Source organism: Podarcis muralis, unplaced genomic scaffold, assembly GCF_964188315.1.
Source record: "Podarcis muralis unplaced genomic scaffold, rPodMur119.hap1.1 HAP1_SCAFFOLD_72, whole genome shotgun sequence".
Taxonomy (NCBI): Eukaryota; Metazoa; Chordata; class Lepidosauria; order Squamata; family Lacertidae; genus Podarcis; species Podarcis muralis.
Genome location: NW_027554701.1, coordinates 46,807 through 71,051, shown reverse-complemented (window position 1 = coordinate 71,051; position 24,245 = coordinate 46,807). Strand labels below are relative to the sequence as shown.

At 52.7% G+C, this 24,245-nt stretch overlaps 1 protein-coding gene across 3 annotated transcripts in view; it reads right to left on the bottom strand.

Moving 5' to 3' along the window:
• Positions 1-16,434: 16,434 nt before the first annotated feature.
• Positions 16,435-24,245, bottom strand: part of NTRK1 (neurotrophic receptor tyrosine kinase 1) — a 32,007-nt gene continuing 24,196 nt past the window's right edge. For all 3 annotated transcript variants that reach the window (XM_077923021.1, XM_028710335.2, XM_028710337.2), the window contains 4 exons: positions 23,897-24,069; positions 20,838-21,078; positions 19,190-19,348; positions 16,435-18,064 (listed from right to left, as the gene is read on the bottom strand). In XM_077923021.1, coding sequence (XP_077779147.1) covers positions 17,879-18,064; positions 19,190-19,348; positions 20,838-21,078; positions 23,897-24,069 — 759 coding nt within the window. In that variant the 3' untranslated portion in view covers positions 16,435-17,878. The remainder of the gene's footprint in view (positions 18,065-19,189; positions 19,349-20,837; positions 21,079-23,896; positions 24,070-24,245) is intronic.

Genomic DNA, 24,245 nt, shown 5'->3' with positions numbered 1-24,245 from the left:
ACTCTTCTGTGTCTGTCAGCCTGCACCTTGTATGCGTGCTTTGCTAGTTCTAACTGCCTCCTGAGTTGTTCGTGGACTTCCTGCAACTCCGACGCTAAGGCTTCCGCTGCCTGTGGCTCCCCCTCCCCCACTCTCTCTAAACCCGGGAAGGTTCTGGGATGCCTCCCGTTGTTGGCGAAGAACGGCGTCACCCCCGTCGACACGTGCTTCGTATTGTTGTAAGCGAACTCGGCGAGTGGCAGGTAGTCCACCCATGTCGTGGGCTGCTGATTGGCGTAGCATCTCAGGTACTGCTGCATGATGGCGTTGACCCTCTCCGCTTGCCCGTTGGTCTGTGGGTGTCTCGCCGACGCCAAATTGACTTTGACGTTCAGAATGCCCATCAGCTTCTGCCAGAAGTTCGAGATGAACTGTCGCCCCTGGTCGGAGAGAATAGACCGTGGCAGACCGTGGACTTTGAACACGTGGTCTATGAACAGTTTGGCGGTCTGCTCTGCCGTGGCTACCTTCGCACACGGAATGAAGTGCGCCATTTTAGTAAACATGTCCACCACCACTAGCACTGCTGTCTTTCCCCTCGAGCTGGGCAGATCCGTGACGAAGTCCAGGGCCACCCTCTCCCACGGTTCAGACGGTGTCTGCAGCGGTTCCAGCAGTCCCGCCGGCGGTTTGTGAACTGACTTGGCCCTTTGGCAGGTGTCACATCTCGAGACGTAATCCGCTACTTCCCCCCGCATCTTGGGCCACCAAAAGTCTCTGGCTACGAGTTCGACAGTCTTTTCTTTGCCAAAGTGCCCGGCGGTGGGAGCGTCGTGTAGCTGCTGCAGGACCCTTGCGCGGAGGTCGTCTCCCGGCACGTAGAGTGCTCCCTTGTGGAGGAGCAACCCATCGCGTATCTGGAACTCGTCGGCCCTCGCTGTGCCCCTGTGCACCTCCTCCATCTTGGCCTGTGCGAAGGGGTCTTCCCGCAGCGCGCGACGTACGGCGTCCAGGTCCACGGTTGCCGACGCGCATGCCCACGCTTCCGGTGCGAAAATGTGCTTGGCCGCCGACGGTGCCGCCTCCTCAAGGTATTGCGGCTTTCTGGACAATGCATCCGCCATCACGTTGTTGTCGCCTGGGATGTACTCTATCTTGAAGTCGAAGTCCGCGAAGAACTCTGCCCATCTAATGTGTCTCTGGTTGAGGAACCTAGCCGTGCGCCAGTACTCCAGATTCTTGTGGTCCGTGTGGACCTGCACTGTATGTCTGGCTCCGATGAGGAAGTGCCGCCATGCCTTGAATGCTGCATGTATGGCTAGCAACTCCCTGTCCCAGATAGTGTAATTCTGCTCCGACTTGCTGAGCTTCCTCGAGTAGAAGGCGCACGGCCTCCAGTCCCCCTGCTGGTCTTGTTGCAACAGGACAGCTCCCACGGCTCTGTCTGAGGCGTCTGTCTCCACCCTCATGGGTCTGCTGGGATTCACATGCAGCAGCTGCTCTTCGGACGCGAAGAGACGCTTGAGTTTCTGAAAGGACTGCTCCGCTTGCTCCGTCCAGATGAATTTCTTCTTCTTGGAGCTGAGCGTGTCGGTGATGGCCGCTGTCTGCATGGCAAATCCCTTGATGAACTTGCGGTAAAAGTTGGCAAAGCCGACAAACCGCTGGACTTCCTTCCGATTGCGTGGGCTTTTCCAGTCCAAAACTGCGCAAACCTTGGCGCTGTCCATGGCGAGCCCCTTGTCCGACAACTTGTAGCCCAGGAAATCCACCTCCGTCACGTCGAACTGGCACTTCTCCAGCTTGGCGTACAGCCTGTGCTCCTTCAGTCTCTGCAGAACTTCCCTGACATCCCTCTCGTGCGCCTCTCGCGATTCTGAAAAAATCAGGATGTCGTCCAGGAAGCATACGCACTTCTTGTAAAGGAGCCCCGCCAGCACATGATGCATAAAGGCTTGGAAAGTGTGAGAGCCATTTTGTAATCCGAAGGGCATAACTCTGTATTCGTAGGTGCCCAGTGGCGTGAACATGGCCGTCTTCCACTCGTCGCCGTCGCGCATGCGAATCAGGTTGTACGCCCCACGTAGATCCAACTTGGTGAAAACGCGTCCTTTCCGCACCGTCGCGAGCAGGTCGTCTATCTTGGGCATGGGGAAAGCTGAGGGCTTGGTTTTCGAGTTTAAAATTCTAAAGTCCACCACCAGCCTCCGTTGGGGCGTGTCCCGCTTCTTCACAAAGAATACTGGGCTGCCTCCCACCGCTTTTGACTCCCGGATGAACCCACGCTTCAAATTGTGATCTATGAACTCCCTGAGTTCCTGCAGTTCATCCTCAGACATGGAGTACAGTTTCCCAGTTGGCAGCGTCGCCCCCGGCAGGAGGTCAATCTTGCAATCATAGGGTCTGTGAGGAGGTAGCTTGTCCGCCTCCTTCTCGCAGAATACCTCCAAAAACTCCGCATACTTGAGGGGTACTGCTTGCAGCGTGCCCAACTGTAACTGCGGGTCCTCCTCTTCCCCTTCTGGGCTGGGTATAATGCAGTGTTCTGCACAGTAGGAGGATCCAAAAGTCAGTTGGCGCTGGTACCAAGCCAATGCTGGGCTGTGCCTGTGCAGCCAACTCATGCCTAATACTACAGGCGTGTCCGACAGTTGGGTGACATTGAAGCTGATGACCTCCCGGTGATTCCCAATTTGCATCACCATCGGCGGCGTCTGCTGCACCACCTGCCCCCCTAGCAGTTCCCTGCCATCCACCGTGACAACCTTCAGGGGCAGCGTGGCTGGCAGTAACGCTACGTTGTGTTGTTGAATGAACTCCAGTCCTATAAAGTCTGCATTACTGCCAGAGTCAATTGTAATAGGCACTTCTAAGGTGAGTCCATTGGGCAGCTGGAGCGATGCGGTGAGCTGCACCACTGGTTTGGGCGGGAGGGGGTCTGTGGGCTGTAAAATCTCTGGGGACTTCTTCACTGACTCGTCTGGCTGGGCCCCAGTGCCTCCGTTTCCAGCCAGACTTCGTCGTTTCCCTGCTGTGGTTCTCTCTGCTGAGTTGTTTCCAATACTGTCACTGAAGCTGCAGTGTGCTTGTGGATCCTCTGGGGACACTCTTTCGCCATGTGCTCTTCACTCTCACATATATAGCACTTCCTGTTCCTTCTAGGCAGCTTCGGTTTTACTGCTCCCGGTGTTAAGGCTCTGGTAGCTGAGTGAGCCCTAGCACCGCCAATCTCCATCTGTTCGTCGCCCCCTCCCTGTGGAGGCGTGGACTGCGCACGCGCTGCCTCTCTAGGCAAGAGGGAGGGCACTCTCGCTGGTGTGCGTCCCCAACGCCCTTCTTCTTTGCTCCATGGGTGTTCCTCCTGCCTCACCCCAATCGACAGCGCTCTTTCAACCACTTGCTGAGTGGTTGTGGGTCTCTCTCCCCGTGCCATCTCATCCTTGATCTGTGGGCTCAATCCCTCCAAAAAAAGGTCTCTAACTGGCGGAGAATCCTTATCCCAATTCAGCGCGTTGACCAATGCAAAAAACCGGGAATGATACTGCCTTACGCTGGCTTTCCCTTGTCTTAGCCCAAATATGTCTTTCCGGGCAATGTCAATGTCTATGTTAGATAAGAAACAGGAGTCCATTGCTTTAATGAATGCATCTGCGCTTTGGAGCGCTGGATCATTATCCCTCCACAGATTGCGCAGCCATGCTTTCGCGTCCCCATGCAGATGAGACAAAATAAACCCCACTTTCTCCCGCTCATCTCTAAAGTCTCTATCCAGCAGCTGCAGCGCAAACAGCACATCTGCTCGGAAATTGGGGTACTGCTGCAAATTCCCATCAAAATGAGATACAATGCTGCCTCCTCTCTTCCCCAGCCCAATCCCCTCGGATCTGGGTCCCGGTAGCCCCTGCTTCACAAGCCCTTCCAACCTGGCTTGAAGATCTCTGCAGGCAGCTGCCGCTTCTTCCTCTCTCTTCCTGGATGCGATTATTTCAGCGCTGAGTTGTGTCACCGCTTCTTGCAGGGAAGCTATTTTCTGTTCTGTAGTCATCTCGCCTGACTTTTGTGAGCTCGCAAGGCACCAGTCTTCTGCCCTCCCTGCCTCGCTCCCGCAGCGATGCTTGAGGCGAAGAAAACCGATGAAACTGTGAGACGAGGCTTACTGTCAGAGACTGCCTGCAGGTCCCAGCTCACAGAAGACCAACGCTAGCCAGCAGAACTGTACAAAGTCTTTATTGAAGTTTAGTTCCCATTTTCAAACCCTAGCGTGCGTCTCTACGTCTAGACCCTAGACCAGCGAAGCCTCGTCTGAGTCTCCGCCCCCTGTACACCAGTTTAAGACTCTAGCCTTACTCCACCTTCTACGTTTCTCCTTCCTCCTCTGGGTCCTACTACCCCCCCTGGGTGCCTTCCTTCCTGGACGCCTCGGAAGCGGACCCTTCGGACTCCTCCCCCTCTCTTCGGCGGGCTTTGGGACCCGGCTCCCTCTCCGGGCTGCTCATTGCGCCCCCCTCTTGTACATTTGAACTTGGCGCGCACGCGCTGCCCCTGACCTTCCTTTTGACCGTTTCCTCGCTCTCTGATGCAGGCGTGGCTAACCCTGACTCATGTCCTTCCGCTGACGGAAAGCTGCCTGCTGCTGATGCTTGGGACTCCTCCCCCTTACTGCTCTCCGGTGGGGAAGCTGGTCCCGATTTCCAGCTGCTGCTCTCTGAGTCCCCTCTGGCCCCTCCTTCCTGGGGTGTTCCCTCTGGCAACCCCCTAGCTCTGACCACGGGAGCCCCTTTCTGTGAATCCTCTGATTCGCTGGAGAGACTTAGAGACCTCGGATGGCTATCATCGCTGACCTCTCCCTCGGATTCCTCTCCCTCGGTCTCTAATTCCTCCCTTTCCTGTCCCTCTGCTCCTGAACCCCTGACAGCAGCTAATAAAAGTTTGGGGGCTCTTTTGTTCGGGGCTTCCATCTTGTTCCACCTGGTGGCAGGTGGGAGTCCTGTCGCGACAGTCTTCAATCAAGACCAAGCCTACTGGCTGCTGTTTTGCTCTGGGATTCCTGGCTGGTGTCCTTGTTTTCTGTCCAAGGGAGCCCTCAGATTTCTCCGTTTATGAAGCTGTCTCTGCAATGTGGGGTGAAACTCCTCCCCTCCCTGCAGAACCACTTGCGGAACAGAGGCAGCCTCTGGGTCAGAGAAGCCTCCGCCCCGCCCCACACAGCTTGGCTTGCCAAGTGCCAACTGCAACTGAAAGCAAACAATCACCCCTCACAAAGCCATTTTCCAGCCCTCTTGCCAATTAGTGCATTAGCAGTACTATCAACGCCCCCCCCCCCTCATTTGCCATTTCACTTCCTGGAAGAGATGACAGGAACATCCTGTGTGTTTGTGTCTATCCAGGTTTTCCAAGCCAGAAAGATGGAAAAATCTTCAGCAGAGGCTGGCTGGGGGTGGGGGTGTCTCTGGACAGGGGCAGTATCCTGCAATAGCATACTTTGCTGGCCTAGAGGCAGCCTGGAAAGGGTGGCCAGGAAAGGCAGCTCGGGTGGTGGAGGTGGTGGCTCTGAAATGGAAACAGCCATGATCCCCCCCATCCCATGGAATTTCCATCGACTCCTCTGACATGACAATCAATAACTTTCCTCTCCCCCTCCCAGGCCTCCTCATATTGGGAGACATTAATAACTTCAGCTCCTGAGCACATTAGCCTTGTCCACGGGGCATGGCCAGAGTGACCGCCAGTGCATGTTGGAGGGGGAAGAAAAGAGGACACCCCCCCCCGCACAAGAGATGGACAGGAGAGGCTGGAGATGAAGAGGAGCAACCCCAATGCCAAAGCTTGGATGCAAAGGGCTGGGGGGGGGCAGGATCCAACCCAGTAACCTTGATTGTTGCTGCTTTGGTTCATGCCAAGGTAATGTTTGTGCCAAACACACACAAGGCAGCAGTGGGTGGGGGGGGGGAGTTAGGGAGGCACATAGAGGGGTTCAGGCAGGGTCAGGGACAAGAAAGCCCTCAGCAGCCACTAGTCAAGATGAGAGAGTTTCACCTATTTGTTCCCCTGATTCATATATTTAATGGATAAATGAGCAAATTAAGTTAATTTGGATATGCAGAAAATGTTAAAAAATAAATTTAAGGAACTGCAGAAAGAGGGGGAAGGAAGTCAAGTTTGGAAGTGTTAAAATGATTGTAAAATTATTGAAATGGATAAAATTGAAAATCATAAATAAAATAATAATGTCCACAAATCTAGCTGAGAGAGAGAGAGAGAGAGAGAGAGAGAGAGAGAGAGAGTGTTTCACCGAGAACCATAGAATTGTAGAGCTGGAATTGGACCCGAGGGTCATCTAGTCCAACCCCCTCCTGTAGCAGAGGCAGGGGCTTCCAATTGCAAGTTCACAAGTGAGTCATTGGCAACAGGGCTCTGTAAAGCAAGCAAGCAAGCAACAACATCCTGTCCAAATTTCTCCAGTAAAAATCATTCTGGCGGCAGCAGTGGTGGCAGTGAGGGAGAATACGGGCTGGGAAGTCCCCTACGATGCTTCTCCATAATGCCAGTTGCGGGTGTGCTTCTGCTGGGCTCCATCTTGCTTGAGAGGCATCTGGGTGGCCCCTGTGAGAAGGAGACCAGGCGGCTGGAGCTGGGGGCCCCTTGGGCCTGGGCCTGCTGCTCTTCTGATGCTCTTGACAGTCTCAGGAGGACAGAAGTGGAGCTGGGCCATGCTGTCATTTTCAGGCAATGGTGAAAGGAAGTGCCATATCCTGGTGCCGCCCTCAAAGGCAGAGGTGCCAGGGGAGGTTTTCTCTCTTATTTGTATATTTTTTACTAAATTTTCTGTTTTACAATTTAAAATACTCATTTTTATATCCTTAAAATATCAATGACTTCCCTTCTTCTCTTTCCATGGTTCATTTTACATATCATAAATCCCTGCATAAGAAACTATACCATTCAGTATTCCATTATTACATCCATCATAACTTATTTACACTGTTGAATTTATCTTAGTGCTGCCAGCGTTTTCAGCTGTACACAGTTATTTCCCATATATTCAATAAACATTTTCCATTCTTCTCTAAACATATGTTCTTCTTGTTCTCTTATTCTATATGTTAAGTCTGCAAGCTGCACATATTCTGTCAACTTAAGCTGCTACTCTGGTTGGGACTTTGCTCATTGTCCATTTTGGGGCTAAGAAAACACAGGCCGCAGTAGTGGCATACATAAATAACCTTTTTTTGGCACCTGGGAATTTCAGACTGAATTATCCCCAACAGAACGGACTGGTTTTTTGGGGAAAGTAGTTTTAAACATTTCTTTCTATTCATTATGGCTCATTTCCAAATACTCTTTTACCCTTTTACAAGTCCACCACATGTGAAAGAACGTTCCCCCAACCTCTTTGCATCTCCGGCATCCACTGAGCATTTTCACAGGAATGACAGCTCAGAGTCTTTCCCCCTTTCTTTCGTTGTTACATCCGAGCCCCACTGAAATTCTCTGCCCCACTTGAAACGTTTCGTGCTGCTTTGCTTCAGCTTGCATTGACCTCATTCAGGATCTGCCAAGGTAGCTCCTTTGAGCTGAGCCCACCATGGAGGCAGCTGCCAGCCCCTCCACCTGCATTGCAGCCACCTGGGTTGGGGGGACCTGGTCCCTGTTCGTCCTGCTCTCCTCCTTTGAGCTGAGCCCACCATGGAGGCAGCTGCCAGCCCCTCCACCTGCATTGCAGCCACCTGGGTTGGGGGGACCTGGCCCCTGTTCGTCCTGCTCTCCAGGCAGTGCTAAGTGCAGACAGGCAACTTTGGGCTACTTGTCCCCCTGCAGCCTCCCTTCTAAGCACCCCACACAAAAACATCTAAATCAGACTTAGGTTGGCTAGTCCTTCAATCAGGGGACTCTCCTCTACAAAATAAGACCCGTGCCCCCCCCCCCTGCTACTCACATATAGGCAGTCAAGGCCACATACGTTATATAATTGGGGTTCAACTGAGAGCAGACCCAGAGGAAATGTTTGGCTGCCCCATCGGAGGCCGCTCATCATTCCATTCCGGTCTCTGGGCCTCTTGGTACCATCCATGGCTGGGCTTGATGACCTGGGCAAGGCCTGGCACCCCAGGAGGATGGGGGGACCAGACCCACCTCCAGAGACAGACTCCCTATCCCAGGCCAGGAGGAGAGGACAGCCTCCAAAATATGGTTACCAGATGTTTTTCCAATGAATCCGGGACACTTTTTTTAAAAATAATAATTTTTATTGAAAATTTAAACAAGACGTATTATACAAAACATGTCATCCTAAATCCCCCCCCCCCCCCGTTTTTCCTCTGTACCACCGGCAGTGGTGGCGGCTGCTCACTGCTGTGTTGCCTGCCATTTTCCCTCACTGGAAGTCCCCATATGATGTGTTGCGCACAAGATACATCATATGGGGACTTCCAGCGAGGAAAAATGGCGGGCGCCATGGCAGCAAGCAGCTCCTGAAGCCAGCCAGAGCCAACTGCGCTACCAGGCTGACTCCGGGCTGCTGAGGCTGCCGCTGCCACATTTCCCGGGGACTGATTTGCAAATCGGGGGACATCTGGTAACCCTAGGGAAACACTTTAAAATAGCTGAATGTTTCAGATACTTGTTCTTAACTGTTACTACCAATAATTTTATTGTTTAATTCATTTTGTAAACCTCTTTGAGGTTGTTGTTGTTGTTTACAATCAAGCGGTGTATAAATTTTATGAAATAATAAACTAAAAAATAGAGGCTGGATGGCCAGGTGATCTTTGGCTGTGATTCCTGCATTGCAAGGGGTTAAGCTACATGACCCCTGAGGTCCCTTCCAACCCTATGATTCTATGATTCTGGAATTCTGGGACTAACCCTGGAAATTTCTGCCTGCAAGACAGGTGCTCTGCCACTGAGTCACCACCCAGTTCTAGGCTTTCGGATTTTAATAGGGACAAATGTAAGGTTCTACACTTAGGCAGAAATAACCAGCTGCACCAATTTAAGACGGGGAATATCTGGCCAGTAATACATGTGAAAAGGATCTAGGGGTCTTAGTGGACCACAAACTTAACGAGTTCACAGGGTGATGCAGCAGCAAAAAAGATGAATTCTAGGCAGCATCAACAGAAGTCTAGTGTCCAGATCTAGGAAAGTAATAGTACTGCGCCATTCTGACTTGGTCCAGTTCTGGGCACTGCAATTTAAGAAGGATGTTGACAATGTTAAAGAATGCAGGGGTGGCTGCTACAGTCCACTCCTCGCCCAAGGGACTTGTGGTTCTGCACAGTCCCCTTGTCAGTCAAAGCAAAGTAAGAAGCTGCAACCAGTTATATGAAAACAAGGTAGATCAGTACGCCTGGTCTTCATTGTTGGCAACAAGCTTTCTACTTCTAAAACAGCAAAAGACGAAGAAGCCCTGGACAAAGGATGCAGCTTCTTTTAAAAGTACAGTTTCCCCACAAGGATCCACTCCCAAAAGCATATTACAAACATCACAACATGTCACAGAAAGAGATGGTGTTTTACAGAAAGTTGAGTCCTTGATTGGTCACCTGTCAATCAAGATAACTCCCAAGGGGTTGGATGGCTGGCCATCTGCCATGGATGCTTTAGTTTAGATTCCTGCACTGTGGGGGGCTGAACTCGATGACCCTCTGGGTCCCTTCGAACTCTGCAATTCTATGATTCTAAGAAGGCCGAAAAAGGCATTTCTTTCTATTGCGGTTTCTCCAATGCTGCCGCCTTCCTCCCTTGGAGCTGATCTCTGGCTGCTCCTTCCTATCAATATCCATGAGTGTTGATATCTCCCCTGCACACCACTGCCGCCTCTCCCTCTCCCTGTGTGTTCAGGGGGGCTCCGAGAGGGCATCTCCTTTTGATTTCCACTTGATCCCATTTGGCAGAGGCTCACAGCTCCTTTGGCATCTGCAGCCGCCTCTGAGGTTTGAGTGTCATCTATCAACATCGCAAGCGTGAGGAGATGATCTCGGAAACTTGACCCCACCCTAGGCTCATCCATCTCTGACTCTTCTTTGCCGCACAGATTCAGGGGTGGGGGTGGCAGAGATGGGAGTTCCAGAGAAAAAGATTTGTTCCGGCCCTGGCTGCCCGTGGCAGGGAAGCTTCAGAGCTGCTCCCCTGGGCTGAGTCGAGTTTCCTGGGTATTTCAGTCTGGCCTGAAACAGATGCTCACAGCAGAAGGGAGGTGGAGAGAGAGTAGGGCTGACTATGGTAGGGAGCAGGGACTTTGTGGGCAATGAGTGGGTCAGAACCCTGGACCCCAAGAGGCAGATGGGGCTGGGGTGACCACAGCACGCCCCTCCCCTAAAGGCTCCCAGGGATTCAGGGTCTCTCCCCAATTCTGCCCTGCTCCCTGATGCTGCAAGATTCTGATCTCTGACTCTGTGGCTGCAGGGTGGAAGACCCCAAATTCTGCACTTGAAATAAATTGTGCACATTCCTGCCTGACATTTTCCTGGCCAACAGCAGTTTTGGCAGGAGGTCTGACGGAATGACTGTGGAGCATCTCTGGCAGGGAGAGCCCTCAGGCTCTGCTTCTGGGCATCCCGGAAGGGGCACCTGGCAGACCAAGTGAGACAACACTGTCATAGATCTGGAGTCTGTCAGTGAATGGTAGAAATTAATAAATGGTAGTATTTGGCTAATATTTGGGATATGAATGTGTCAGGGAACTGCCATCAGTGTCCGAGGGAGAGAGCAAGCTCCAAAGGGATCCCAGAGAGCGTCCCGGGAGTGGGAGAGGCAGCCCATCTTCTGGGGAAGGGAATCAGCTCAGCTCCAGTGGAGAAGGGGGGCAGATGGGGGAATCAGCGAGGCAGTCCCATGACTCCTTGCCTGGGACCAGCGGGGAGAGGAAGGGTCCTCCACTGCCTACGCCCTCCTTGCGCAGAAGGCTTCCGCGCAGGGAGAGTAGGAGGAGACTGGGCGTCAAAGAGCTTCTTTGCTGGAAGAAGTTTAAGAAACGCCCACCGACGGATTCTGCCAGCGATTGAGACAGCCACAGGTGAGTGGCTGCTCGGACAGGAAAGGTTCACTCAGGCAACCCAGCCAGGTGTTGGGACAAGCTTACGCACGAGCAACCCCTAGAACCATTACAGAATGGGAAATATAAACTGCAGAACTGTGCCAGACAAGAAATTCCAGTGTTAGTTTATGCAAACCTGCCTGGCCAATCTAGTTAGGTGCAGAGCCACTGAGAAACAATGGGGAGCCAGACACTGGGCCACTGAAGGCCATTGGCAATGCAAAATGGTATCCTTCCCCCTGCTCCAAGGAGTGGACAGAGACAGGATATTTGGGAGGTTCCCAAGGTGATGGGGGAGCATGGTGTCCCTCTTAAAAGAGAGGTTTGGAGAAGGTGCGCAGGCACTTGACAAAGGTTATTGGGAAGGAGAAAGGAGGTGCCAGGAGTGGAGGCAGAGGCCATGCTGGCCTGAGGCACAGAGGTGGCATGCAGGTTGCCTTGGACTCTAGTGCTGCGCTGCTGGGAGGAACGAGTCCCTCTTGAGATGCAATGCTGTGAACTCTCTTCCTCCACCTAGACCTGGGTGTATATAAGTGTAAAATAAACCACACATCTTAAAACACTACAGTCTTTGACGTGCCCAAATTCCCAACAGGAACATGACCCTGGGTGAGCACCTGAGACCCCCAGGAATTTTGCTTTTGCAAGATTTGGGATGGTGGGTGACCTTCATAGCAATACCTTCCTTGGGCTGACTCCATTGCAGGTTGCCAAAACCACAAAGCTGTTCTGTGACTCAAGGCTTTAGTCACCTGCCCCCACATTTGGTGCCTCAACCCAAAGGTGGAGCTGCAGGCAAGTTCCTGCCTTAGTTCCTCTGTGCCTCAGTTTCACCAGCTGCAGGGCTTTGACGGCCAGGCTCCAGCCAACCTAGGCCATCCTTTCTCCCAGGACAGGGCTGCCCCTGCCTTTGACACAAGGTCCTCCCAGGTAGGTGCTGCTTGTGGGGCCAGAGATGCTCAGGCCGGCAAGGCTTCTTCACTTTTTGCAGTGCCCACATGACATCACTGGCATCAAAATGTCAGCCTGAATCTCTCCGCTATCTCATTTCATTCAGACTTACCCTTTCTGTAGAAAATCTTATATAAAAAAACAACGGTTGCCAATTACCCATTTGTAACAGCTGGGTTGCCCATGTGGTGATATTATTTAGCCCCCAGTCTTGGAGAGTCACCCTGCTGCTCAAGCCCCTTAACTGAGCTGAGTCTGTTGAAGAGGGTTGCCCTGGCAGGGGGGAGGAAGGAGACCCCTCCTTCCAGCAGGACTAGCCACACACTTCTTCCCCAGTCTTGGCGAGTCACCCTGCTGCTCAAGCCCCTTAACTGAGCTGAGTCTGCTGAAGAGGGTTGCCCTGGCAGGGGGGAGGAAGGAGACCCCTCCTTCCAGCAGGACTAGCCACACACTTCTTTTTGCCCCTTTATCTTGGACTGCTGGAAGCAGCATTGCCACAACTCCTTCATTACCCAGATCAAATCAATCCAGTCCCATTACAGCCTAGTCCCTGGGCTACCATTAGCCCAGCCGGGCGAGAGCATCCCCCATTACCTTGCAGATGTGATTAGGGGGGATCTGATAAGGCGCTTGATTCAATGAAGGTGTGTGGTGGGGGGGTGAAGGGAGGCAGCCTTCTGCTTGCTCTCTGCTGTTGATAACTCGTCCTGTCATCCCAGATGAGCTCTTAAAGAGGGAGCAGGCTCTGAGTCGGCTCTGAAATCATGATTGAAGGACTCAAGCGATGATGAGCCACCAAACCTCTTGCACAAAGAGTTTGCAAGTAATGTGATTAGCTGGGTAGGAGGCAAAGGAGCTTTTATTGAAGAAGACAGCAGGGTGACACTGTGCCTGGCAGAGGAACAGGGAAGGCTCCCTCCCTGGTGGGGTGCTGGGAGCCCCACTTCCAGGCAGAGGCTCAGTGCAGGAGCTTGTGGTGGCTGGGTGGGAGAGGGGCTGTTGCCATCTGGGCTGCTATAAGGGGCCCTCTCCTTTATCAAGGTCTTTTTTGCCCCATCAAAATCCCCTCCTCCCCCCAGTAGCTTCTTGTGGCTGACAGAAAACATGGGGAGCCCCCCAGGATGGGACTGGGCAGGACTCCACAGTCCCAACTTGCCCAGGGTTGTTGTGGGGTCAGGGCAAGTGGCAACACCTTCTGACCTGTGGCCACATGACTGCTGGCAGGGCTTCTGTGCTCATGGGCAACTTGGCTTGCCTTGTTCCATACAAAGCAGAGGTTCTGCTCTGAGAGCCAGTGTGGTGTAGCGGTTGAAGTGTTGGATTAAGAGCTGGGAGAGATCAGGGTTCAAATCCCACCACTTGGCCATGATGAAGCCAGCTGGGTTACCTTGGGGGCTGACCAATGCCCCCAAGGAAAATAGGAACACTTGGAGGGTCTGTCACAGGGTTGTTGTAGAGATTGTGAGGAGGGGAGCCATGTGTGCCACTTTGAGCTGCTTGGAGAAAAAGATGGAATATAAATGCAATGAAATAGACAAACAAATAGATATAGATAGATAGATATAGATGATAGATAGATAGATAGATAGATAGATAGATAGATAGATGATAGATAGATAGATAGATAGATAGATAGATAGATAGATAGATATAGATAGATAGATGATAGATAGATAGATGATAGATGATAGATGATAGATAGATAGATAGATAGATAGATAGATATAGATAGATAGATAGATAGAGATAGAGATAGATGATAGATAGATAGATAGATAGATAGATAGATGATAGATAGATAGATAGATGATAGATAGATAGATATAGATAAATAGATGATAGATGATAGATAGATAGATAGATAGATAGATAGATAGATAGATAGGCCCTTGACCTCTAGCTCTCTCTCTTTCTCTCTCCTTCCTTTCCTCCCCTTCAGTTCAACTACTGCATCACACTGTTTGGAGACCCAGCTGCTCTTGGCTCAGTTTAAGCATGACCTTCCTTCCTGCAGCATCAGGCCAGGCCAGGGGCTGGAGTCCCGTGCTGTGGGATCTGAGCAGGTGGCAAAGTCTGGTACAGCCAGAGCAGGGGGTGGGGGTTGTCTAGGTATTGGCCTCTGTGGGTCCCTGGCCCCTTTGGATCCAGATCTGAATCACAGAATCATAGAACTTTAGAGTTGGAAGGGAACCTGAGGGCCATCTAGTCCAGCCCCCCTGCAATGCAGGAATCAATATGTGCAAATGAAGCCAGTCACAGGCTGGAACCCCCCCCCCCCAAATCTTAATGTGAGCCCCCACTAAGGAGGAAAAGGCCCTTCATTTCTCTGCTTGTCTGTGGCCCCTTCCTTCCCGTTGCAAATGACGCTTGAGGTGGGCAGGGTAGAGGCGCACCAGGATCACACCACAGGGGAAAATAATGAGAGAAGATCTCCATCCACCCTGATTTCTGATTTCCGAATAATATGATGTTTCTTGCAAGATGTGGTTGAGACCCAGAGACCCCATGTCTGCCATTCCCCCCCCCCCTTGGGGTATGGCATTTCCTTGGCCTTTCTGTTCATGCTCTGCACCCCCTTCAGGACCAGTAAGCCAGGGGGTTGGGGGGCGTTTGCAGGCCCCCTCCTGAGCTCTCTCCAGGTGCAACAGGGGAACTGGTTTCCCCATAAATCTCTCTCAGCAGTGCTTTGATCCATCCTGGAGGGTGAACAAGAGAAGAGGGCTCTCTATAGTGGGGTGGAGGAACACTTTGCTTGGCCCGGGAAACCCCTCCGTCTTCAGCCTGCTTGCAGTCATGGGACCCAGCACCCTTCTGGATCTTCCCAGAGCCCTTTGGGTGCTCTTGGATAATATCGGTTTTGATGAGATAGATATATATTTTAAACATTTATTTTAGATCTTATTATGACTTACATAAAGGTAAAGGTAAAGGGACCCCTGACCATTAGGTCCAGTCGTGGCCGACTCTGGGGTTGAGGCGCTCATCTCGCTTTATTGGCTTCCGGGTCATGTGGCCAACAGGACTAAGCCGCTTCTGGTGAACCAGAGCAGTGCACGGAAATGCCATTTACCTTCCCGCCGGAGCGGTACCTATTTATCTACTTGCATTTTGACGTGCTTTCCAACTGCTAGGTTGGCAGGAGCAGGAACCGAGCAACGGGAGCTCACCCCGTCACGGGGATTCGAACTGCCGACCTTCTGATCGGCAAGTCCTAGGCTCTGTGGTTTATTTTATTTTTTTTATAATAATATTTATTAAAATTTCAAACAAAATTACAATAATACAAAAAAACACACAAAAATAAAGAAAGAGAAAATAAAATACACAAAACAGAAAAAATAGAATAACAATTAAAAACAAATCAGTATTTTCATATCTTATCTTTCGTTCACTTGTTTCCCGGACCTCCTCACACCTCCCTTTTTTGCATCCCAAATCAGTTAATTAATTCAGCAAATCCTTTCCCAGTGTGGTGTAGTGGTTAAGAGCGGTAGTCTCGCAATCTGGGGAACCGGGTTCGATTCCTCCACATGCAGCTGCTGGGTGACCTTGGGCCAGTCACACTTCTTTGAAGTCTCTCAGCCCCCACTCACCTCACAGAGTGTTTGTTGTGGGGGAGGAAGGGAAAGGAGAATGTTAGCCGCTTTGAGACTCCTTAAAGGGAGTGAAAGGCGGGATATCAAATCCAAACTCTTCTTCTTTGTTCTTATCTTGATCCTTTTTCTTAGTATATTTTTACTTCAAATTCCCATCTATTAACAATCCATTTTTATTAACCCTTAATAACATTGCTGCTAAAACCACTTAACTTCATTCCAACATCATTCTAACATTCATTAATTTTGCGATATTTCTGTAAATAGTCTTTAAATTTCTTCCAATCTTCTTCCACCGACTCTTCTCCCTGGTCTCGGATTCTGCCAGTCATCTCCGCCAGTTCCATATAGTCCATCACTAGGCTCTGTGGTTTAACCCACAGCGCCACCCGTGTCCTGACTATGACTTACATATGACTTAATTTTGTTATGTACATTTTTATAAATTTTTATTTATTGCTTATGACTACTTTTGATATAATTTCATAACCTTTTTCCTTTTTCCCTCTTGCCACCTGGATAACATAAGTCCTCAACCAAAGCTACTATCTTAGGTTAACCAAAAGGTTATGTAGTGCAAGATTTATCTTTGTAAGGATGCAAGTCTTCTCATATTGCAAGCTGCCTTCAGCATGGATTCGACCAGGGAAAGGTGTCGTGCAAATGAGCGATGTGGAAGAAGATTGTGGAGAGTGCGACTGAAGGGCAAGGAGGAAGGCAAAGCGACACACACACAGCCAAGTGGGCAGCCCCCTCTTAACACCCACATATTGTGCATTGTGCAGACTCCGGCAGCCTGGAGATGCGCAGGCCAGCGGCCGAGGAAGCATAGCGAGCAACTCAGAAGAAAGACACGTCTGGCCCGAGGGATTTGAGTCAGTCAGACAGGAGACTTTATTTCATTATTTAGCACAGTATATTCTCAGCATCTGCTTCAGAATGTGACAGGCAGCCTTCCGAGAGGGAGAGGCTCCCCTGCCCACAGACGAAGGGCCACAGCCTGTGCTGGACTTGCGCAAGCCGGGCTGAGTGGGGAGGGGTCCAGTCGAGGGGAAAGGCCACTAGCACCCTAGCGGGGGCCTCAGCACATGGATGCTGCCCAGGAAACCATGAAGCAGGCTGGGTCCCAAAGTGCCAACCTCCCTGGTGCCAGGTGGGCATGGCTCTCCCAGAAGAGACCCATGGGCCAAATCAAAAGCCCTGGTACGAATCCAGACTGAAATCTGGTTAGCTGGGGAGGGGTTAGGGCAAGCCCCCCCCCCCCATTGACACAAGGAGGCAATTGTCTTGCATTGTGTCTCTGGGGAGTGAAATGGCAGGCCGGGCCTCAGGCTTGCTCCCCAGAGTCGCTCACGCCCTGGATGGATGAGGCCCTGCTCAGCTCTCCGTCTTCTGTCTCCTCCTCTGCCTGCCTCTCTTTAGCGGCTCACCTGCAGGGAGCCCCCCAACTGAGGAAGGAGGCCTGGGACCCCCAAGAGCCCCATTGAGAAGAGTCTGGCTTCAGCCCCAGATGGTTGAGAATTGAGAATCAAGGAAGAGACCAGCAGGCAGGACTTGGCCTTCCTTCCCCCTGGCTTGGTCTCTAACCCCTAACTGGGAAGCCCCTCCTCTGCCCCCCACATCTCAGGAAACACACCCCACTTCATGAAGCTTTTTAAATCCCAGGGGCCCCACTTCCCCCCTCCCCCACAAGCTATTTTTATAATGAAAAACTAACGCTTAGGACAATAAACAAGCTATTTCTTAGCAGCAGCGGCAACAGTTTCTTCCCCCTCCCAACCCCAACATGTTGTGGAATACATACAGCCCCCCCCCCCTTTTGTCATCCTGGTGTGAGTCGAGGGAGGGAAGCGGTTGGGAGGTCCAGTCCCAGGAGACACCAGGCGCTGAGCCATCCTCCTCCTTCTCCCAACACAGAGGGGGAGCTGGCGCCTCCCATGTGCCCATCCTTCAAGCTGGGCATCTTGTTGTCTGTCAGAGCAAAAGCCTGAAAGGGGCATCAGCCTCCGGAGGAAAACGCAGCTCCACCTCTTGGCTTCTGCAGGCATTTTAGGGACCCCCAAAGGAAGAGGCCCTTTTAGTGGATGGGGAACCTGCTGCCTTGCCTTTCGCTCCTCTGCCAGGTATAGAGGTGCTGGGGGGGGGGGAGACACGGGGAGAGCTTTCACCAGCACCATCCAGCAGCCGGCCATGGCAGCGGGGTCTCCAGGGTTCATGGCGTGCAACTCTTGGTGGGCGCTGGGGAGGTGCAGAGAAGCTGGCACCCGCCTGCCCACCTCTCCCTCCTTCACGCTCCTCCCGCCCCGCCCCAGCCTTAGCTGAGGACATCCAGGTAGACAGGGGGCGCCTTGACCAGGGTCTGCAGCTGGCTGTGGATGTCCTTCATGCTCTGCCGCTGCTGCGGCTCTCTCTGCCAGCAGCTCTGCATGATGTCGTAGACCTCCGAGGGGCACGTCCGGGGCCTCTCCAGCTCACGCCCCTGGGTGATGCATTCAATAGCCTGGGGTGGGGGGGGAGAAGGGGGGGAGATGGAGGGTGAAACTCAGGCATTTGCCCCTGAGAGAGACATGACTGCCTTCTCTGCTCTGGCTGGGCTCTGCCTCCATTTCTTCCTGTCCAAAATGAAAGGAACTTCTCAGCTTGCTCAGCCAATGCCCACGGATGGGCAAATTAGGACGCCCCACTGAAGGCCGTTGGAACTTCAACTGGGTGCCCAAGTGAGCCTGTTGGGGTGGGTGGGAGATGGGCTGTTAGCTCTCCTAAAAGGCTTCCAGGTTTACCAATATGCTTGAAATCCTCTGGGCCTGAATTAATCTGTGGGTCTTCCTAGCCTGACCTGTGTGCTGTCTTTTGGCTTCCTCAGATTTCAGAGGCGGCTCACAGGGCTGGCAGGGAGGAGACACACATTCCTCCCTCCCTCTTATGGGAGGGGGTGCAGCTGAAATCACAAAGGCATGATTGCTAGACAGTCACAAACAGGGCAATGGCACTACGGAGTTTCAGAACCTGTATAGAGGGGACTCTATGATGTCATGACTGCAAAGCTGTTGGTGGGGAAAAGACCATGGTTCCCTATTCTGTACACTTTTTCCTAACTGCATTTTGCTCTCCTCCAGACACCAATCTTCCTTTTGAACTGGACTATGGATTCAAGGATTATTGTCTGCCTAATTTTTATCACTGTATCTGTTGAATCCTGGCATTTGATGTGAGTAAACTTTGTATTTTTCTTGCTAAACCACCTGGGAGTGATTTCTTTGTTAAAAGGGAAACATAAAACAGAGAGAAGATAATCCAAGTCTGCCAAAAGCATGCTTGGATATCATAATTGTTCTAGAAAGTTATGCAACCTTGTCCTAATAGCTTCTAGAGGTGCTACATACAGATGGCGATTTTTAACTCTGCTGAAATAGATATTTGCATTTGCACACAAGTGAGGGAGGATAATTACTAAATAAAATATCCTCTCCTACTCATCTAAATCCATCCAACACCTCTGTCCTTGAAAAGCATCTTTGAAAAGATGAGGCTAGCTCTACACACACACACACACACACACACACACACACACACACACACAGAGCTCTCTCTGCCTGCATGACTCTTCCTCCGCCCCACCCTTTACCTCCGTGTTGGAGAGTTGGTACCAGGGCTGCTTCCCATAGGTGAAAATCTCCCAGAGGACCACCCCGAAGCTCCAGATGTCACTCTCTGTTGTGAATTTCCGGTACAGGATGCTCTCTGGGGGCATCCAGCGGATGGGCAGCATTGTCCGGCCCCCAACCTGTGCAGGAGGCAAAATGGGCAGAGGGTCAGCAGGAGGGAGAAAATGAAAGGGGGATGTTGAGGATGAAGAGGAGGAACTGGGACTGTGAGGAAGGCACAAGTGAGCCCCCCACCCCATCCAATCCGTTGTATCTTAGCAGAAGTCTGGAGCAGAAAGCAGGCAGGCCATCATCCGCCAGGTGCAGTCTGTGAGCAATGCCAACTGTCAGCTCTCTTGAAGGGCCAGGCCAAGCCACGGGGCTACCTGAGCAAAGGACAAGATGGCCACCCCCTCCCCTATTCTGCATCCAGAAACTGGCTGGACAGGCAGGTGAGCCTGAGCTCCAGGAATGGTAGCAACGTAGCATCTTCCGCTGTGCCTGAGGCAGCCGTCTAGCTTGTGGGAGATGGGGCAGGGCAGGCTGTGAGGCACACGTAGCCCCCTTCCGCAGAAGGCAATGGCTGGGGTGGGGGGCGTAAGAGGAGCAGCAGCCAAGGAGGGGTTGCCAGAGCCAGCTGCTTGAGGTAGGTAGTTGTCTCACTCTGCTGAGCCGTTGGGCTGGCTACTTCCAGGCAGGCAGCTCTCTCTGGATAGCCAAAGGAGAGAGATCCCCTCCTAGGTCCACCATGGACCTCGCCTGCGGGAAGAGCCTCCCCACTTCCTTGCAAATGGATGGTGGAGAACCCTCCCTCCCTTGCAGCCAGGAGTCCGTACTGGGCCCGGCCTTTGCGGAGAGGTCCGGTCTCAAACACTCAGTCCCGACTTGGGAGAGTTCCTGTAAGTGCACTTAAGGGGAAGCCTTGGCTACTCGGCTTCTCCAGGCATTGGGAAGCCAGGAACTTTCCAGTCTGCTTCCTGCTCAGACTTTCCCCACAACTGCTCTTCTCCCCGCACTCCACCCCGCTTTTAATTAACCATTTAATGGCAGCTCCCCTCCCTGCCTGCCAGGCCTCCCATCTTTCCACCGGCTAAGTGCTCCAAGGTTTTTTCCATTGTAGGCCCCATTAAAAATGAATAGGGGTCCAGGGCAGAAGCTAAAAGGGAAAAAGATAACTGGGAGTGGCCCCTTTGGACTCCCGGCCTGTCAGGGAGGTGAATCCCTTCAGAGCCCTTGAGGGGAAAGTGGTTAGGAGCCCCTGGGAGCCCCGCAGGAGGGGACCAACTTGAGCCAGCCAGGAAGAAAAGCGTGTGTGTGTGTTTCCTGCTGGCGAGCTCTGGCCTTCACTATCTTCGCCAGAGTGGATGAGCCATGACCCCACTGAGGCTGCTGCTGCTGCTGGGGAGACCTCAGGCAGAAAAACAGCCTCTCTGCAGTGGCCTCCTAAGAGAAGAGGGGGTGGAAGGGAGGAATTTGCAGAGTGGGAGCCGAGGATGCAAGTGAGAGGAGGAGGAAGACAAAGCGGCAGGATCTGGAACAGAAGGGCCCCTGCCTGGCAGAGGAGACTCTGGCAAAGGCTGCAGAGGGAGGGTGCCTGGCCCTCAGAGACCGTTTCCCTTCTGCACTTACCCGGTAGTAGTCGGTGCTGTAGATGTCCCTGGACATGCCAAAGTCCCCAATCTTCACCACCAGGTTGTGGCCCACCAGGCAGTTCCGCGTTGCCAGGTCCCGGTGGACAAAGTGCAGGGAGGCCAAGTAGACCATCCCGGAGGCGATCTGAGTGGCCACCTGCAGCATCTGGCCAAGGTTCAGCTGGCCAAAGGACTGTCCGTTCCCGTTGTCCAGGATCTTGGCATCAGGTCCGTGGGACCTGCAGGGAAGGAGGGTCAAATGCCAAGGCAGTGGATCACACCCACACCCACACTGGGTAGAACTTTAGTGGCTGCTTGGACATGGGGCATGCACAGAGTTCATTCCTCAATGCAGATTTGGTTGTACAGCACTAAAAGTGAACCTCAGTTTAGTTTCCTGGCTTGTGGGCTACATGTCTGAAGTGACCAAAGGCCGCCAGGTGAAGTTGCCAGCATTTCCGTTAAGCGCCTTACTCTCCAGCATGTGGCTGCACCTGCTGCCTGTGCAAATGGGCCTTTGGTGACCCTGGAGAGAATGGGAGGTGGGCAAGAGGGTGGCAAATGGGCCCCCCTGTGTGCCAGGAGGGTCACGCTCACCCTGGAGAGGAGGAGACCAGACCAAAAGGGGTCCCTCTCCCAGCTCCTTGTTTCCCAGCCACTAGCCAGCCATGAGCCCCCCCCCCCGGAAGCCCACCAGGGGGCGGGCATGAAGGTGGAGGGCAGGGCTCCCCTAAAGAGGGTTGATCCCCACGCCCCAAGGTGGTCTTGCCCTTTCCTCACTTGACGCTAAGCCTGGCAGACAATGGCAGGTGAAGTGGCTGCGGCGAGAAGCCCAGGTCTCCCGTAAAGCGCAGCCATTAATGCCAAGTCTCATAACCATAAGCGCCCCATCGGTGCGTCTCTGAGCCTGTCCTGGGGATGCTAATCGGGGCCGTTGGCAGCTCCTGTCTATTGGCAATACCTGGGGGGCCAATCGAAAGAGACTCTGCTTATTCCAGCTGATGGCCAATCCCCCTCAATTTGAGCCTCTCAGACAGCTAATCTAATCAATATTGCAAGGGAAGATTGCATTAGCTGGGGGAGGGGGACGTCTAAGCTGCTGCTGCAGTAATGGAGTGGGGGAGGGGGAGCGGGAGGCGGCATTCGGGGAGGTGGGGGTGGCTCTGAGAAGAGGATCAGGCTGGGACATTTCAGTGCAACAACAACCACAAGAAAAGGAAGAGGGAAGGAAAGTCTCTTTTGCAGGGGCGCCTGGGAGGAGAGGCACCTCTGCCCAGTCCAGCTGCACACCAAGCAGGTGCCAGTCTCTGTGCAAGGCGTACCTGAAGCAAAGGTGGCAAAGCTGGACTGTGCGTCCAGCATCCTTGGGGCAGCTGCTGCAAAGCTCAGGCAACTGTCCACATCGCGCAAGCTTCTGGCTCACCAGCTTGGGGGGGGTGTCTGTGGGTTATTTAAGCTCTTGGCTCATCCACGGACACTTGATCCTGGACTGTGAGGGAGCGTGCGCACTTGTGCAAGAGAGAGACACTGGGTTGTTGCTGCTGGGGACGGCCCAAGACATTTTGGCACCTGAGGCAAACCACCGAATGGCATCTCCCTCCATGCCAGGGAAGAAGGAGTGCGGGAATATCTACATCAGGAACAATGGGGCAATAAAGATCCACATTGGGATCTGGTGCCCCTGTGGATCCTGCTGCCCTCATCTCATGGGTGGACCAGCCCTGGTTGCCTCCAGAGTCCTACACTGAGCAAACACATTGAAATCAGTGGCTGCGGATAACTTCAGCCTGTTGATTTCTAGGCCTGCAGTGAGCAGGACTTGGCTGGATACGATCCTGTGTGCTCACATCTAATGCCCATGCCTGGGGTGTATTGCAGCCCAGGCGCCTGGCAGCTTCTCTCCCTCCCTCAGCCTAAGGCTCCTTTTGTGCTGAACCAAGAGAGAGGGGCAGAAAGAGCTGGCATGTCCAGGACACTCTGGCCTGTGTGGGCCGAAGGACTGCTACGGGATGCTGAAAAATGGCCAGGTCTCAAAAAGGGCACCAATATATCACCCTATTACACTTGTGCTTGGCCATTTGCACTGCATTCCAGCCTATTTCTGGGCCCATCTCAAAATGTTGGTGCCTCCATAGACCTGCCTGGTCCATAAGACCATCTGCAGAGACACGTCCCCCATGAGGGGAGGCAGGGGGCTCCTGTAGGGAGTGCCTACTCGGTGGTGGTGCCAGTTATCAGCTGCCCCTGCCCCACCATGAGGGGCCCACATTGTGGTCTTTCTTATGCCGGATGAAAAGCTTTCTCATTTCCCAGTCTTCCTGGTTTTAAAGACACATCCTAGTGGGACGCGGGTGGCGCTGTGGGTAAAAGCCTCAGCGCCTAGGGCTTGCTGATCGAAAGGTCGGCGGTTCGAATCCCCGCGGTGGGGTGCGCTCCCGTTGCTCGGTCCCAGTGCCTGCCAACCTAGCAGTTCGAAAGCACCTTCGGGTGCAAGTAGATAAATAGGGACCGCTTACTAGCGGGAAGGTAAACGGCGTTCCGTGTGCTGCGCTGGCTCGCCAGATGCAGCTAGTCACGCTGGCCACGTGACCCGGAAGTGTCTCCGGACAGCACTGGCCCCCGGCCTCTTGAGTAAGATGGGCGCACAACCCTAGAGTCTGGCAAGACTGGCTCGTACGGGCAGGGGGGCTACCTAGTGGCTTTTAGACATCAGGAGCTAGTGGCTTCATTTCAATGTTGTTTTAACCAGTCTTTAAGTTTGGGCTCATTTTGCCTTCTTACATTTTATGGGTTTGTTTTGTTCCTAAATTGTATGTTGCCAAAAAGAAAGAAAGAAGTATTGCTGATGGGCATTGGAAACTTGTGCTATAAGCAAAATGGCTGGGGAAACCAAGCCAGATGGATGGGGTATAAGTAATAAATTATTCTTATTCTTATTCTTATTCTTATTCTTATAAAATGAAACAAGAACACAGAAGCTGCCACCACGTCCAGCAGGGTCTGGCCCCCTCCCTCTGGCCTTGCCAGCCCAGTGCTCCCCCCCTGCAGGCAGCCAACCTGAGGAAGCGGTTGAGGTCTCCGTGCTTCATGTACTCAAAGACCATGACGAGGGGCTCCCCGTCGGTGCAGACCCCGTAGAACTTGACGATGTGCTCATGCTGCAGGACTGTCAGCAGCTCTGCTTCACGCTGGAAGTCCAGGCGGGCGTTCTCTGTGGCTTCCTTCAGGGTCTGGGGAAGGAAGGTGAGCTGGGTACATTACAGGAGCAGCAGCCAGAGGAGGCTCTGCCGCAAGGGCAGGAAGGGCACAGCGCCGGAGGGAGGGGGGGACTCAACCATCTCGCTCTCGAGGCAGAGATGCACAGGCCTGAACAATTTAGCTGGTGGGAACCCCAGCTTGAAGTTCA